We start from the raw sequence: 18,796 nt of genomic DNA on the forward strand, positions 1-18,796 counted from the left end.
TAAGCTGGAAGATGAAGGAAAAATTAGTGATAGGAAATGAAGTATAGTAGTTTCATGAAAACATGAAACTATGCTCTATAATTTCAGGTGAGGAGATTAAAAAATGGAAAACAGTGTTAGTATATTAAAGCCATTAATAGGATGAGGCTGTAAAATTTAGTTTGTGGTTGTTCAAGTGGATGAGAGAAAAAAAAGGAGAAAAATTGGAAAACATCAGCAACAAGTTCTACTATTTGGTTTATGTGCATTTCTTCCCTAGTATGCTGAAGCTTTTCTGAAAAGTAAAGCCAGAGGAAACTGAAGCTATGAGAAGAGAGGAGAGGAGCCACACGGCATATACTAAGCTACAGTTTCATTAGAAAGCCCATCTAGCAGTAACCTACTCAAAAGATCAACCACTTCTTTGTGCTTCTTGGGAAAGGGTGACCCCTCTGCCCTCACTATTATAATGTTAATCCAGTCACAAGACTGCTGTGGCAGCACTGTCCTCCCTTCATAGATGTCACAGGAAAGGGCAATTGACTCTTAACTGCATCAAATATTAGGAATCCCACAGTATTCCTGACACTCTTCAGGAGGTGTCTTTTAGCCTTGTTCAGGAATGAACACTTCAGACCCACTCTGCTCACTTGTCAGACTGAAAATACAAATTTTACAGCCTACTCATTAGGATCTAGGGGTGCTGCTTGCAAGTGGAGAACAGTATTGATTTAATTTTGTATTGGTGTTTCCTCAATCCTAATATGACACATTCCATATATATTGTTAAATGCAATATTGTTATATGACTGGAAAACTATTTAACCATAGATATATATATATACAATAAAGATGCACCTTACATATAAATATTGTATATGCTCACCCAAGGCTTCTCACAAGCTTTGCAAATTCTAAAAGACACGTGTCAGAAGGCAGACGAAGTTGTCCCTCAGCCAAAGCTAGCTGACAATCTTCAAATGTATAGTCTGTCACTGAAACTCCCAACGCCCTTGAATAAATCAAAGAAACAAAGTAAGCATGACGATCTAAGAAAACTCAGCAGAATCATCACTTTTTTTTAATAGTAAGAAATCCTGCAATAATTATGCTCTCTATTCTGAAGAACTATAAGGAAGAACCCATAAAATAAAGTTCACATACAAAGAATGAAATACAGTACTCTACCCATTGCAGAACATCTATTTTGACTTTACAAGTATATGCAAAACATAAAAAGAACACAAAGGAAAAATTAGGCAGTGCAAAGACCTTCAAATGCCTTAATATTTTCATACAAGTGAATAACAAGGGTTTCAGAATTATTAATTTAGGAAAAAAAACATATTTATTAACAATGATATTAAATATTTACATTATTACTATTGCACTAACATGTTAATGAATCAATAATCACCTGAGTAAAACAACTATTACATTCAGGTAATATTAAAATTATACAACAGGCAACATTTCTCTATAAAAAACGGCTAGAACACAAAGCTGAAGAGCAAGCAGAGTTCAACTCCAAGCAAACACCAGTTATTTTTAAGTGTATGACATAAGAAAGATAGAACAAAAAATACTCCCAAGTTTTTAAATGCCAAACAATTAAGTACTCATTTTTGCTTTACTTCTAACCTGATGCTCTGTAGCAACAACAGCACCAAAAGATACTTAAAGGAAACATTGATATTGTAGTTGCACTGCATTTGCTGTGCTAAAGTTGACAGCAAGACACTTTGGTTTGGAAGAGGCCTTCAAGAATTCAGTGTACAAACATAAGATGCAATTTAGAAAGCAAAACATGGCTCCATATGAGTTATTCATCTGCCACATTTTTCATTATACTTGATTTTACTTATCCTAGAACAGAACGTTATCTCCTTTGTGCAGCCTTTTCTAGTTTGATGAAGTCTTCACAAAATTTTTTTCTTGGCTTACCTTTACTACTAACCACCTTTTTCATCAGTGAAGTTAACATACAGTAATGGTAAGATTGATACAAAACCCCAAGGCATGAGACAGTCATTTCGGCTTTGATGAAAAGTGTGTTCAATTCTACGCTTTATTATAGACAGTTTCATCTGTAATGGCAGTTACCTCTCACGCGATAACCACTTAAATTCTGTTAAGTAGCCTCTTCCCCAGAATCTTGTTACAAGGCCTTTGAATGCCAATGTAGGCAATGTAAGTCAGTTCTCTTTTATCCACCATTTAATTGTCAGACTCCAGGAATTCTAACACATTAGGTAAGACATACACTTACCATTAAAGCTACTGATCAGGGTTTCTCTCTTCTCTCTAAGGCTGAGAAAGTCAAATATTCAGGAAGAACACCTCACTAACAGATAATCAGGCTCAAAAGTATCAAATATGTTTAAAAAGTTAGATATTATTTATAAGCTATTTGTGAATAAAACAAGAATGTACAGGGTAGTGATTCTGGATGAACAGCCTTCCCCTTGCAAGAAGGAACAACAAACAGGAAGGAACAAAAGGAAAAAGCCAACTATACCAAAAAGATACAGGTACATAGAAAAAGCATCTTAAAATACTGCAGACTATTGAAGGCTAGATTGCCTCATTTGGGTGAATCTAAGCAACTAAATTCAGTTCCTCCAAATTTTTCACTTCATCTGTTCATGTTTCATCACTCTACTCTTCCTATCAAGAATGTCCTAGTACTATAGGCAAATCAATAAGCCATCTTAATGGAATGGACAAGAGGTTCTTGTCTATCATATCTCATCCCATAGACTCATGGTTAATGTAGTAATGAATGTTGTGTAAAATCCAGATGAAGAACTCCTCTATGCTGTGGGGACTTAAATCCATTTCCAAATTCCACCTGACTTTAAAGATCAAGTATTGCAGATCTTGTAAATACTTATAATATATAGTTCAATATAGCGTTGCATTATACAATATGAAATAGTTGTTATTAATACAATACAAAATCAATTTTCCTTGGCAGAAGAAAAAGACGCAGATGAAAGAAGGAGAGCCTACCCTGCCAGTTTAGACTATTTCATATTCCCTTCTTTCGTACTGTGTGCGCACTAGATCATCTTTATAAACTTCCCTGTCAACCGCCAGTGAAACAGCTGAACTCCCATCAGATCTTAACGTAACAGTAGGTACAGTACACAATAGAAATTCAGCAACTTATGGACTGTCAACTGAAGCATAAGGCAACTACTCAGAAAAGGGAAAGTTGGTTAAAAACAAGTTAAACCAAGAAACTGAAAGGGTAGAAGTGTTCATTTGTGGTACAAAGTGACACCATATTAGGGAGTAAGGAAAAGTAAAAAGACACTTATAAAAAAAGGACAAAAAAATCCAGTATGACTCAGCAACTGCTTAAAGGTGGCAATTAGAACAAAAATACTTATTTTTTTAAGAGGAGGGGAAAAAAAAAAAGAAACCCCATGTTCTCTCAAGGAAAACAGAGAAGACAGACAAGTTAAAACACAACCATAAAGTAGCAAGCAAAGCAACAATAACTTGTTAAAACTAAAAGCTAGAAGCTTTCCAAACACATCAAAAGAAAGATGACTAAGAAAGATCAGGCCACTCAACCTGGGGGGAGGGTAGAAGCCCAACTGCCAGCCATCCCAGAACCAATGCCAAATTTAAATAACTTCTCCCTGGACACGTTGAAGGAGCTCAGCCAAAGAGGAATTTAAAAAAACAAAACAAAACAAAAACCCAACCAAACCCAAACTTATGCTACAGAACAAATTCTAAACAAAAGCAGGGATCATCTCAGACACAGCCAAACCGTAAGGGGAAAATATAGCCTGCATCTTTTTATAGCTGTGTGCAACCCCTTACAGAAGTGGTATTTGGGCCAAACTCGTAGTGTTATTAGTACAGGAAAATTCTCACTACAATTAGTACCTGCATGCGTGCCCAGTGTCAATACACACACACAAAAAAAAGACCGAGAACGATAAAAGCATATTCTCTTGCTCATCTGTTAGCAACTTTCCAGCCTTTGGACTTCCAAAAAAATGCAAAGTGAACCGAAACAGTGCATTTATATGCACATTCAGACTTTTAGAATTAAAGATCAGAAGTAAAGAAGGGGAAGAAAACTTTTGCTCACACTAAAGTTCAGTCATAGGATTAACCAAGGCCAGATAAATTTGAGTTCAAGGTGCTCTTGAGTTCAGAAGATAAATCACAAGTTGTATAGGGCTAGCAGTTTAACACAAAAGGACCTTGATTTCAGCTCAGAGCATTGAAGAAACTGAAGCTGGGGAACTTATAAAGTTCATTATTTATGCCAAGACCTGTGAATTTTTCAGTTTCTTGGAATAAAGACTAGAGTTCACTGTAAAGCCTGGGTGCAACTGCAACTCACAGGATTCTCTACAGAACCAGTTACCAAACTATTCCAACTTATCTCCAGGGCAATCTTTCTCTACCTCAATTCAATTGCTAGTGAAAAACAACAACAAAAAAAGATTACTTCAATTTGAGATGCAAATTGCAAGCGCAACCTAATGTTTTTAATAAACTAGGAAGCTTTTCCCATATTTCATTTGGAAGCATTTTTTCACCTCTTTTCTTCATACTACTACTGCTTTCACAGTTAACCCAAGTTGGCCTTTTTAATGTCCAGCAATTTTATGTGGTTAGATGTGTACGTCTGGCTTGACATACCTTGAGACTTTTTCCCTGCCTTCCCTGACACGCTGTCTATTTACCTTTCATGATATCACACTACATGAAATTCCAAAGTCAGCCAGTCACTTCAAAAAAATCAGACCAAACCAAAAACAAACAAAAGCCCAAAAGCCTTCCTGCAAACCTGATCTGTTACACAAAATGGTTGTACTTGTTATATCCTGACTTCTCACACCAAACAGCTCCCTATGTTTAACACTGGTGCAGTCATAATATAAAAGTGAATTATCAATTTTCTCATTTTCTGCATACCAATGCACTACGCATGCAAAATTCTGAACATAAACTGCTGGAATATTATGCAAGTGAGAGAAAATAGCACAGGCAATATTGTGACATTCTGAATCTACGCTTCAACAAAAACATTTTCAAAACATTTTACATTGTTAATAAGCAGAACTGTGAACTAATCTACAAAATATTCCACAGGCTGCTCAAAAATCCCCCTTTAAATCAGCTATAATCTTTATAGCCTTTTAATGTTTTCAGCACCCTATCAAAATTTAGTATTTTACTTCACTGTCAGATGTTTAGAAAAGACATACAAAACACAGCATAAAAAACTCAGCTTCCAGTAGCCCCCCCTGTATAGGGACTTCCTGAACCAGAGGCTATCTGAACCACTGTTTCGGAATCACTGATGGGACAAATTTTTTACAGTAGATCTCAGCTCTCTGATGAATTCATTTTATGCATCTGGTAGTGAATGACACAATTTTGTACACGCTTTTAAAGGGTATTTCCATCTACCTTTAGCTGATCTACTGTTGAGTGCTTTCTATCTCTTCTTCTTTAGAAGTAACAGACTTCTATACTCATGATTTTACTGACCTTAAAACAACTCTCCAGCAGTTGGATTTTTTAATTTTGTTTTGGATTCCCCCCCCCCCACCCTTTTCCTTTCTTTCCCAGGCTAAAGAGCTTTCACCTATTTAGTTTTGGAAAGACAGGGTAGATAGCCTCTTTTCTCTCCTTGGACTACTCCTACTTTGTGACATTCTCTGAGCAAATGAAGGTCCAGTCCTAAGAGTCTGGAATTCACATCAAGAATAGAATATCTCATAATGGTTTAACTTTTAGACAGAAAAAGAAGCTGCTAAGAGCTCCATTTATCCCTTATGTTAACAAAATGGGTCCTGTAATTGCTGGTCTTGTAGGCTTGTACATCACAGATCTTCAAGGGGTGAAAAATGAAGCAGCTTCTCTTAGCGTTGTCAGCATTCAAAAATCCAGTTCAAAACAGACTGTTGCGGAATATTACTTAACTTTAGAAGATGTATTTCTTCCTTGAGAAAATAAACTTATCAAGACACTGCACAGAGTTAACCCTGTTCAGTAACTATGTCTGCCTAACTGCCACACTTAGAGGATTCACAAAAATAAACAGTGCACAATGTAGTTCTCATCTCCATTTTTGTATACGATCTGAAACCTAAACAAATGGATACTTGTTAAATCCAGCACTTCCCTAATTCCACTTACACTAATCCTCATATCTTTGATGGCATAAAAATAGTAAAAAAAAAAAAAAAAGTCTTGAACTTTGAAGTTGAGTGCTTAGCATCCAACCCATGCTTCTGCAGAATCACATATAAAACTTCAGACAGCATAGGCACAGAGCACAACAGTTTTTCCAAAGTTAGGTTTAACTGGCCACTGAAAATACAACAAATGGCCATGAGATCAGTAAGCTACCATAAACATATCCTCAAGGCTATTCTTCAGCATCTAGCACTACCATATCACATACAGTGGCAGAGATCGCATTCTGATACTGTCAAAACCTGCAAGGAAAAAAAAAAAAATTATCTGATTTTGACTACCTAGAAAATGACAAAAGGTTAAATGGACACAGAAGACTACCTCTAGTATCTTTGGCCTTCACCAGCATGCTGTAAAAAAGGATTCATTTCTCAAAAGCAAAATCATAATCCACGTATGTCAAACTGATAAGAGTTACTGCTTTTACTCTATGATATGCTCCAACAAGGGGAAAGTGATCCTGGCAAAGGCTTGACAGAGGAAACATAAGACAGAGAGATGTTTTAAAGTTCCATGTCTAACACTCTGCACTTTAGTTGATTTGAGCATCTACTGTAAATATAAAAACATATCTTTAAATGTTTGTGTAAGTGGAGAAGAAAAACAGAGTTATTGGAAAAATTCAAACCAGACCATGACATTTTGGTATTTCTACAGGAAATCTGCCTTTCTGGGCTCGCCACAAAAGAAACTTCAAAACTCCTGGCTAGTGTCATGTATGTAGTTACAATGCTGAGTTCCAAGAAAGATCAGAAAAAAGAAATGCTCAAATCAGGAACGCTAACAGATCTTCATTTCTGAGCTGCTTACTGTTTTGAAAACCAGGCAAAGGCGTCCAGTTTCCATCAGGTTTCAGTCTAAACATCTGCCACATGCATAAAAAAATTTAACCAAGCTGCAATATTTCAACTTGCATTCTTTTCCAAGTGCTACTATCTAAACCTTATTCTTTCCTATTTTGAAGACAGTCTCTGTAGGAGAAACTAACAAATGAAAGCAAAACAAATTGTGCTTATACATTAGTAAGTGTCCAACCGGTCTGTGTATAACTATCTAAGCAGCTTACATCTGTAATTACAAGTGAGGTTACTTTAAACTTGCACATAAAAGCCCGCAGTGCAGATTTTTACCATTAGTGGCATGCACTATGACTGGCTTACTTGTGTGCAAAATGAACAGGGCTAAGTACATGCAACTAACTAGCAGCTGAGCTACTGAAATACTCCTTTTAAATATATTTGAGCCCTAATAGATAGTAAGATAACAAACTAACAAATGTCTTCCAGAACAAAAGTGCTAATGTAAAGTAGGTGTTCAAGAATTCAAGAATCTATTCAACAGGCAAAAGGCTATAATTCCACCATGAAGAGAGACAACTAATTTTTTATTTTAGGGAAAAAACCTCCAAAGAAACAAACTTTAAATGAGTATCAGTAAATTAGAAACTACAATGTAGAAAAACAATATGGAAAAGACAAAGTTGCAATTGATGCATCTAACAGCATAACTTTGTTTTTACAGCATAAGAAAAAAAATATAAACAGTGACATAACTTATTACTAGCTGAGGATAGTAAAATTGCCAAGAGGCAAAAAAGCAGTCATGTGCAATAAATACTTTACATTAGGAAACAATTAAGATGCCATCTTATGAATAAAATGAAGTCCTTTCCAATGCTTTAACAGTGGTAGAGATGCTTCCTTTATTACTGAGAAATTTTTAGAAATAAATAGTTGTGATGGCAAGGTCAGATGATTTGTTCCCAATAATTCTAGAAGAGCTAGGACTGAACCCTCCAGTCTACACACTGACAATTTTACAACACTAATGCAGTTCCAGTGAATCCTAAGTTAATACTTTGAAGATATAAAAAAAACCAAAACAAAACAGAAAAAAGTAACAATGGAGGCCAGAAAGCTTAACACTGAACTAGAAAATAAATAGAAGAAACAGTCAGTGCTGAAATTAATAAATTAAACAGATCAAAACTATCCACGTTGACTACCATCTATGTAAAGTGGTAACAGCTCATGCACATGAAGACCAAAATAATGATTTTGCAACTGTAATACTTACAAAAGTGAGCCAATATAATATGTACCTATGTGGCATAACTTATTAGCATGGTGGTATCAGAACTGTATTAGAGCAATAAAAAACAAAGTGAAGTAAAACTCAAGATATCACCAAATTTCATTTATTTTAAAGATGGAATCTGCACAGAGTGTTGCCACACTGAAAGTACTCAATGCTTTCAGTGATTTCGAAGTGTCTCTAAACACACTTCCCGATATCCATCTCATCTACAACATGCTATCAACTGAACAGAGCAGTAGTCGGAACAAGGCCAGAAAGACCAAAGAAGACAGACTCACTAAATAGGTTGTATGAGAAAACCAAAGGCAAAGCATATTGACAAGGAATAAGTACGGGTCCACACCTGAAGCACTAGACTAATCTAATCTGCACATACCTTTTGAGCAGAATAAGAAAATGATCCAAAGGAAGACAAGCATGGAGTAACTATTCAGCAGCAGTGGCTATCCTGCATGAATCATTCCAGTTCTGATTAGAGAGATAATCCCCAAAACAAGAAACAGTAGGCTGAGTGGCTGTAACAAGACTGCACATGATTCTAGTTTTTGGCCCAATGCTATTGAATAAATATCCATCAATGAGAAAAAAGGTTGAAGACCACAGACGTTAAAATACTGGCAATTGTATAGTGAGATTAAGAAACCCTTTTAGAAAGAAACTTTGGATTTTTATACATGCTGTAAAGCAATCAACCACTAAGGCTTGGATCTTGCTCATCCTCCTGGTGAGAAGGACTGCAATGAAAAGACAGCATTGCAGGTTAGCATTGCAGGAATCAAACAGCCACAGGCTCAACAGAAAGATCTGTAGAGGCTGTGAGTCTTAAATTCATTTTCTACCATGACAGTGTCCTTTAAAAAATGGAAATGTATCACCTGGATTCTTCTGGAATTTGGTGACAGACCAGTGTACAAATGCTGGAATACCACCAAACAAGAAAAGAACAGCTTCTATTACATTTGAATTAATTAAAACAAACTACGTTTAGTTTGGGAAAAAAGGTCTGTGAAAAGAGGTCCAGAAAAGCAGCAGGAAAGGGTGCTTGCAGAATAGTAATCTGGACTGAGTAACTTCTGGTCACGATGGTCACATCAATGAGATGATCACCCCCAACACGGTCTAGGAAAAACAAACCAGTGTGTTCATACTCAAATGGATGGTATACAGCAGCAGAAAAGATGAATGGCACAAATAGTGGGATAACACTTGAATGCATCTTCAAAAGTATACAATATTCATCATCCTGGATGAGAAGGAATACAATAAAGACACGCAGAGTGCTACAGCAGTTAGAAAAAAAAAAAAAAATTGCATTTCCTTTGTTACTGGTATGGCTGCCTGAGGAAACTGGAACCACATGAGAACCGTTATGCTAGAAGTCTTTGTCCTGAAACAGAGAGTCAAAAGGCCAGGTTCACTTTGGATTTCACTTTTTTAGCAAGTAAATTAATCTGTCCTGCAAGAAACTGTTGTCCTAAGGAAGCAAATCTCTCTGCATGACAGCATCTTTGTCAAATATTCAATTTACATATAAGCGAACAGGAACTACCTAGAGACTCCCATCACTTGCATCTGTGGGTACCCACAGAAAATCTATACAAATAAGTCTAAACTAAAAATTCTCCATAGAGTCAACAAGCAGAAGCAGCATAGGAATCAGACATCCTGTCAAGTGCTTTGTTCAACACTTGACAGAAGTTGTTCATGAGACAAGATTATGATGAAGGCAAAGAGATTTCAGAAGTTGAAATCATATCTGTTGTTGCGTTCAGGAACTTCTACCAATTGCTCACGAAATCTGGGGCAAGACATAAGATTTTGCCGCAACACTGGTTCTAGACTCAAATGCATTATTATCTAGGACTCCACCTCTGCTGCTGTAAAATATCCAGTAGGATTAGACTCTTCTTCCAGAAAAATACAAGGAGGAGGAACGGGAAAATAGACATCTGAACAGATCATGAAGTAACCTCTTGACATGAAAGTGGTACACTGTTACTGATTCAGTCTTCAAGAAAAGGAGACAAATCTAGATGAAGCGGTAATACTGTCCTTTACTCAGCAATACGGGGTGCAATGCTAGCACCAAATAGCACCTGAGGTGCTAGAGTTGCAACTGCTACAGCTCCAGATCAGACTGACAGCATCAGTGCTGGTATATCCTACATCAAAAGCCATTTGAATGAACTGGGAGAGCGTGGAGAACAGCCACTAGAAGTAAGCATCTGGAAATGGTCAGAAGTAAGCACATTTTGGCTACGTTGCTGTTATTTTAACTGGTCTACAGTAATTCACAGCATCCAGGAATCAGCATTCTGGTTTATTCCCATCTCCATTTTAACTTCAGAACTTTGATACCTAAACACTTATCTTTCTTTCACATCAACACAGTATCTGCAGCATTTTCTTAATCTCAAAGCAAGCCATATTTGCTATTCTCCTTTCTGACAGTCTTCCCTTTAGACTCGCATCGCACTTCTTTTACCCCAAATGCCTAATTCTTCAGAGGTGGGAGGGAGAAACAAAAGGAAAACGAAAATAATCTCTCCTCCTACACACGCTTAGAAGAGAAGGCTTTCAACATGCAGGTTGCTGTAAACCTCTGTAGTCTTTCAAAATTTCCTCCTTATACCACATGATCTCTGTCATTTGACTGAAGTGGAGTTCAGAATGAAGGTTTTATAACAGTCTTCTACCCAAAATCTCAAGACAACACTTATGTAGCGCCAGCTGACTCTTAAATTAATGACAAAAGTCTGAGGCCACCAAAACTTGGGTCGATTCACACAGATTCCTTTGTTTTTTCTTTTGTGAGAAATGTCCTTCTGTACAATGGATTGATAATTGATCTATTGTTGTATTATAGGCCAATCATCCTTAAGGAAACTCAGACAGCTGGGTTCTGCCTATAAACCAGAGAAGAATTACTGGTTTCTATCTACAAACTGGCCTTTGGTTGAAACTGGTAACTTAGAAATGGAAGAGAAGTTGCACAAAGGAAATTAAGATTTCACAAGTTCTTTGAAAATTAGGAGTATAAAGATTCATGAATCCTTGAAGAGATATTACTGATCATAGACTTGAGGGTTTTCTGTAAATACTGAAAAGAACATTTACTGACTAATGGAAGGTTTACTAAAAGGACAAAGGAAAAAAAAAAAGAATGAACAAGAGAAGTTAATTATAAATACAGCAAAGGAGAATGAAAGTCTGTGTGTTCAGTATTAGCTTTATTGTACATTATAGACAAGTGTTAAGTGTCCCCACATTAACATCCAACTTCAGTTAATTGTTTGCGTTGTATCAGTGCTCCACGAGTGGCTTTCCTGTGCTTTACTGTTTGAAATAACCACAGGCTAACAATGAATACATAAAACTATTCTTAACTTCATTAAAGCCATAGCTTAAAATGCAGCCTCAATAGCACAAAACTCAGTTACAATCATTTTCACACAATTCAACTGTACCTTTCTCCTCAGAGGCCTAGATCCCCACAGCAGCAAGCAGAGCTGCCTTGTTGTATTAAAGACATGTTAAAAAAAACCTAAGCAACTCCTACAGTTCCTGCTGCATTTGCAGCTCCCTGCCCTCCTCACAGAGGAAGACAACTTCTATACAAAACGTTTAGCATACACTACTGCAGACCACAAGCTTCTTTGCAAGCAGGTAACTACACTGACTTGATATCATGACATTTTATTGACCTTAAAATTAAAATCACACATCTATTTTTATTCCATATTACAACATACTTACTCTGCCATTACATGTCTGACGTTATTGGCATATAACACTGGATTTTTCCTTTCTTCTTCTGAAGGAGTATACACAGGTAGAAACTGCATACAAAGAACCAAATTATACCAAGAATATTTAACATTTTAAACAATCTCTACTATAGCACTATGGTGAAAGAAGTATGAAGTATTTTGCTACTTACACAATTATACTAACAAAAGGACTATAAAAACAGTAAAAATTGAAGTCTTTAATGCTTAAGGATGCATCACTTCTAGAAATTCATATAACAGTAACTGTTCATTTCTTACCTCATGGAGTATAGTTTTTACCTTCCTTTCATAAATTGTACTAGAAATTTTTAAGTAACTTAAAAATATTAGCATTTTCTTGCACAACCTTTTATTTTACATCCTGTATTGTTCAGCTCTTTGCAGATAAAAAGAGAAGCACCTGCTACATGAACAGTGTTCTATAGCTTAAATACTAAGAAATAAAAGTCTCAGGACATCAGGTATTTACTGTTCCCCCTGCACATTTTGAAATCATATATGACTGCTTAATGTACTCATCAGAAGTGTTTTTATCTTCTGTTGGAGGTTTTGAAAAAATTCTCCTTCAAACTGGACACTGGATATTAATACTGAATTGAAAGACAAATTCTCAATAAATACAGATGGCCACAGAACAGTTGAGACTGGAAGAGGAAAATTAAACCAGAACTGCTGGAGACCTGCAACAGAAAAGGTACCTTTCAGAATGGGATGGTCTATGTTAAAAGACCTTCCAGTTTTTGGCTATGTTTTTAAGTGTTCCTTGAAATATGATGTAAGTTCCAAGATCATGGCCAGCCTCACCTGAAAAACCGTCTAAATATCTGATTTCTGCCAAGTAACTAACTTCTCAGACAGAAGGAACAAGAAGGGATCACTCAAATTCCTACCCCTGCTCAGTATCAGACAGACAATTCCCTTAGTAGTGCAACACAAAGAAATAATTTATGCACTAAGCAAAGAAAATGTTTGTAATTCTGTGCCAAGTTTCTGAAGTAGAAGCCAAATTTGCAATAAGCTTAGTTATATTTAATATAATTCCCATTTTGTGTTACCAATAGGTAATTATGATCCAGAAATCTCACACTGGTCTTTAAAAAAAGAAAATAAGAACTGGAGAATAAATATAAAGTTATATAATTTAAGCAAATACTTCTCAGTAACTATGAAGTTAGTTGTATTTTCAGAATCACCTGTTTCTTAGAGGTATTCAGGGATGGACAAATCTAAGTTATTTTAAGTTTTGCTACAGACTTTCCTATATGCATCACTGCAATTGAAAACATATGACTCCTGTCTTCTAGGTTCACAAGCAGGTACAGCAGCCTGATGTGATATAATATACAAAAGGACAAAGACTGTGAAGCTAACAAACAGAAAGACTGTTCCTTCAAGTTCTAAGCCCAATTCTATTTCTTTTACTTTGAGGTGCAAATTGCTATCAAGTCAATCATCCAAACACAGGACAAGTTTGATTATGAGGCAGTTTCAGAGGTCTGAAATGTCTGTGCCTAATTGGATAGAAATAGCGTGATCATTTCAGCACCACTAACAAAACCAAGAGAAGAACTCTCAGCTGCTGCAGATTGTAATGGATGTAGGAACACTGAAGCTGACAGGCCACTAAAATAAACTGACATGAGCCAAAACAAACAACATGGGCAAGTGATCACATACCCTTTGTTCTTCACAAGACTGCTTGTATGTGAGCTCCAAGTACAGGAAGGATGGACAGACAGGCTAATATTTATAGTAACCTATCATAAAATCTACACAGACACTTGCTTGTCAATACATGTGCTGGATGACAAGTATTGTATGCCAGAACATACACTATATGCAGAGAAGCCCAGACTAACAAACTTCGAGTCCCGATTGCTGGCTGTTAGACCTCACAAGCTATCATTTAATCAAAACCATACTGAAATTGTGGTGTTTTGCTGTACATCTCCCTGAGTTATGGGATCTTCAGCAGTAATTCTAGTATCAAGGCTGGCTGGTATTTGCCAGTATCCCTGTGCTGATCAAACAAAGCAGGAATAAAAGCCAACAAACTTTGGAGACCAGAGAAAAACATGACTTTGAACACAGAACAACTAATTTTTCCTCTATGTTCCTAAATCTGCAGCACTTCCTTACAAAAATAGATTCAACAAATACCTCTCAAGTACTCTGCCTCATACTTGTGAGTAGCCTTGCAAACAGCTCTGCTTGTCTACTGTCTGCCAGCTCCTGCTTTAATAAGGACCGTATCAGAAAGTCACTAGCTTTTTTTTTTAATAATATAATAAAAAAAATGATGCCCAAAAATTATAACTTGTCCTTGTGCAAGTTCTGTATGTCTTACAGAAACTCAGCATCCTGCCAATCAGCTGGTTTGTCTTATCCCTGCACAAGGCAGTCGTTCCCCGGCCTTTCTACCAAAAACAGGACACTGTTTTGGAAAAAAGATTTTTTTTTTTTTTAAATATACTATTAGCAGCTGAAAACATGCTACTAAATTGATACTACAAACCACAAATTTCTACAATAGATGCAACTGTTCAGTGGCTGTATTTTGTGCATTGTATTTGAGAGGATTTTATAGGATAAATAAATACAAAGCACAGCAACGATAAATATTGTGATTTGCATATGTTATATGTACAACAGTAACATGTATCTGTATGTAAATGTGTAATAGTTCTTCTTACTAATTTACCCTGCCATCAGGGAGAAGTAGCTACTTCATTATTAAAAAATGTAAGCAAAAGAACTGCAGGACATGTGTCAAATATCCTATGCAACATCTTTAAAAAAAAGATACTCCTCCACAAAAATGTAATTACTCTCCATAAAATGCATAAAGGCAGCAATTTAAAAGGAAAGGTTTTAATTGTTTTCACATTTTCACTACAATAGTCTTCACACTTAAGATGAGAGTGTTTTCCTCAAAACAAAGTTAAGAATCGACATAAACTTAAGTTTTTCTTTGTGTTTTCCAATTTCACATTCTGAAAAGTGCAGCCTAATAGAAAAAAAAAAAAGCCACTTATACTAAATAACCTATCTGGCCTGTAAGAAACCACTTACAATTATTTTTCTCTAGAAGACAGTCCTTAGTTTGTACGTCAGCATTCACACACTTGGATATCTAACACACAGTTGGTATACTAGCTGGAATAGCAATCAGGCAATTAAAAGGCAAGAAACTTATTCACAAAGAACTCTTTAAACAGAGTCAGAAATGTATGTACTCAATTTCAATGATTAAGAAAGTAAATTCCTAAGCCAAGTGTAAAACTATATTTTGTCATTCAATTTTTAGGCTACATTTTCAGATACAGAAGACACTTGTCTAAAATGTAAGTGGTATTTTAACCTGTTTTTTACAGACTATGTTAAGATATAAAGTTTGAATACAAACTTTTACTGCAGAATTAAGGACAATATTATGTATTCTGATACTGCTCAGAATACACTGGGGTTTTTTTACTGACCTCAATTTCCACAGAATTGTGCAACTGACACAAAGTAAGCCACAGAATTTCTAACCTAAAAGGGGAAAAAAAAAAAAAAAAAAAAAGAAAAAAGAGGGAGGAAAAAATTTACATGTAGTGAAATAGTAGTACATTAAGTATTCAAGTAACATTCCTACTTGATAATATGATCATGTTCAGATACAAAATTAACAGAAAAGGTCTTTGAGAATACTTCTATACATTACATTCTGTAAGGTGGAACAAAAATAATTTACATTGAAGTTTCATCTTAAAAGATACCCAAAAGCAGGAAGACAAGCAGTAATACGATATACAGGTACTAACACATACAGTAAGATAGGATGTCTGCATAGGATGTAAAGAAAGAGTAAGTCTGTTTCAGGAAAATGCTATATTCAGCACAGAGTTGGCAAGATTAATGATAACCACCAAGATTTTATCATTACCTTGGTTTGGAATCACAGTTCATTATACTTCAGAAGTTTGTTAATGAAATGCAGTACCAGTGTTTTAGTAGCCTAAGATACAAGATACTGGAATAAACGTGACCTTACAAAGCAGTAAGATTCAAATCCAGGAAAGGATTTTTGCTCCTAAATTAGGGAGCAGCATCAGTAGCCACATTTTATACAGTATCTAGGTAGCTACAGCAGTCAATCACTGTGAGGTAGAGCTGGTCAAAATCCTCTTAGGTAGATAAAGTGCAGATCCCAGAAGCAACACCCTACTCATTTTGTTATACGCTCATTCAGGGCTCCAACACATTTATTTCCTCCCTTCTTACCTACTGAACTTCCAACACATTACAGCAAAGAAAAGGAGCAAGAGCAACAGTGGAACTTGTGATTTGAAGTTTACATCACTGACAGGAAACATGAAAGTCTGGCCCTTGTCCAAAAGCATTAAAAGACCCCAATAAGCTACAAGTAAACTTTTCTCTCTGCCAACTCTTTGCAATTCTCAAAGATTAAAACTTAAATTATAAATACAAATTTAAAAAATTGATAGAACCTGTATCTAACTCAAGTCCAATGCAGAGAAAATCTAAGTTGTATGGTATAGTCAATCTTTGTTTTCAAGGTGGAGTCAGTTGATCTGCTCTGAATACTGTCAAACTAATAAAAACATTACTTTCCATAATTGGAAGAAATTGTACAGTTTCCATGGGACAAGTTTTCGATTCATTTTATAGGCTACATCAACTTTGAACAAACAGAACATTCCTGGATACATCAACATTTCCAGGTTATATTTTGGCTAACACCATGTCATAAGGAGAGACATTTGCTGAGAAAGTGAAGACTGTGTCAGTCTCAACAATATTTTCTGCCAAGACACGAAAAATACATTTCAGGACACTCAGGAGAATTAATCCTAATTAAGCTGTAATTTAAACCGACCCAGTGAATTTGAAGAACATCACATAGTGCCTAAGATTCTGATTCAGCTTTAATTTAATTTAACTTTATTAGCAGAGTTCAGCACTTCCAAATAAGTTTTGTACACATTAAAGTGATCTGAGGCAACACACCTACAAGTTCTTTCCCTCTTCTTCCTCCTTCTATGTGTTCTTGACTTCTTAGGTAGGACGCTAAGCTGGAAGTAAGCTACTCACTTTTCTCCCCTCTGGCTGAATTAATTTGCTAGATGAACTGCAGTGCAAATACAAGGGAAGAGGTAGGAACTCACAAGGAGAGCACAGAAATCCCTGCATGCAGTAAACACTGCAGTACCTACTTACTTTAGACACTATCATGGATTCATCTACTTCCAATGTGACGATTTAACTCAAAGTCAAACCTTTAAAAGTGATCAATGATTTCCCCAAGTCTCCAAATCTAGATGTGTCCTTAATTAGACCTGGTTCCCAGAACATTTGAATGCGCAAAATTGACAAAATTCTGAATTACTTGAATCTTGGCTAATTCTAGTGGTTCCTTTGTTGCTACTGAGATACAGGATCTCAGATGGGACATTCACAACAATAGTTCTCAAGGAGGAGGCTGACAGCAAGCCATTAACAACAGAATCCAACTCCTCTCTACTTAGGGTTCAAAATTTCTTGTTTTGATCTTCATCTAAACATTTTAGAACTTCTACTCCAACTCCAACATGAAAATAATGCTAAAAAAATTGTATTTTTTTAAACAAGCAAGAACTGCTTTGTTTAGTATTTTACATCACGTGAATTTGCTAAGGAATCTCTAGAATAATATTTCAAACAACAGCCATACAGATTTTTATACAGAAACACAACAAATCGATTTCCAGGTAATGCAACATGTACAGCAGAAGCAAGTTGTTTTACTTCAGGTATTTGGCGAAGAAATAAATACTTAAAATCCACTTTGCAAACCACCAAAATCATAGCAGCAGAATTACATTGTTTATACCTGATTCCTCTGAGTATCATGATAATTAGGGAATAATAGCTAAAAGACAAATTAATCCCAAACAATAATTGAATAGCCAGCAATTATTACTTGACTATATATGCCTTGACTATATATGCCTGTAAACAAAAACTAATTAAGGAAAGCAATCATGATATAAGCAATAAAACAAACCACTTACGCTCCTGGTCCTTGCCATGTCCATGTGATTGTATCCTAAGAAAAGAAGCATGACAGTTGAAATTAATTATTGTATTTCAAATTTCTTTTACATTATGGATAGTGTAACTGATGACATGATTAAAAGGTTTTCATGGAAACTTCAATGCCCTCTTTGCAAAAGTTCTTAGCCCCAGTAGGAATCAGCCTACCTTTTAAGTAGCTAGGAAATAGCCAGTAACTCAGCTCTTGAAACATAAAACATTCATAAAACATTTAAAGATCCAGGAATTCTTCAAGTACTGTTAGTCTTGGAAAACAAAGTTATTTACTGTAAAATGATGTTCCTTGATACGCATAGTCCATATGTATTTTCCTAACCCATTCTGCTCAAGTGTTTGGGACCTGTGGAGAGGACTGAAAGGAAGTCTACTCAACTGACCTGAAGCAGTAGGACAAGTAAGACATTACGTCTTACCTCAAAACAGTGTTTGTGCAGTTGCCTTTACTCACAGATGGCATACATCCACCTGCCTGATCAAAAGGTACGCTATAAGAGATTTAAATCATCAATTTACTTTCGGGCAAGACCAGCAGCACTTTAGATGGTCAAGATGAACAGTGTGTAAAACTCCACAAGAGGACAACTAGCAGTGAA

At 35.9% G+C, this 18,796-nt stretch overlaps 1 protein-coding gene across 2 annotated transcripts in view; it reads right to left on the reverse strand.

Moving 5' to 3' along the window:
* The window catches only part of LPCAT1 (lysophosphatidylcholine acyltransferase 1), a 67,236-nt gene that overhangs the window by 24,796 nt on the left and 23,644 nt on the right, over positions 1-18,796 (reverse strand). For both annotated transcript variants that reach the window (XM_086740474.1, XM_086740473.1), the window contains exons 7-10: positions 18,161-18,195; positions 15,584-15,638; positions 12,070-12,152; positions 866-991 (exon numbers count right to left, since the gene is read on the reverse strand). In XM_086740474.1, coding sequence (XP_086596600.1) covers positions 866-991; positions 12,070-12,152; positions 15,584-15,638; positions 18,161-18,195 — 299 coding nt within the window. The remainder of the gene's footprint in view (positions 1-865; positions 992-12,069; positions 12,153-15,583; positions 15,639-18,160; positions 18,196-18,796) is intronic.

The sequence above is a fragment of the Chlamydotis macqueenii genome, chromosome 2, assembly GCF_036417535.1.
Source record: "Chlamydotis macqueenii isolate bChlMac1 chromosome 2, bChlMac1.mat, whole genome shotgun sequence".
In the NCBI taxonomy this organism is placed as follows: domain Eukaryota; kingdom Metazoa; phylum Chordata; class Aves; order Otidiformes; family Otididae; genus Chlamydotis; species Chlamydotis macqueenii.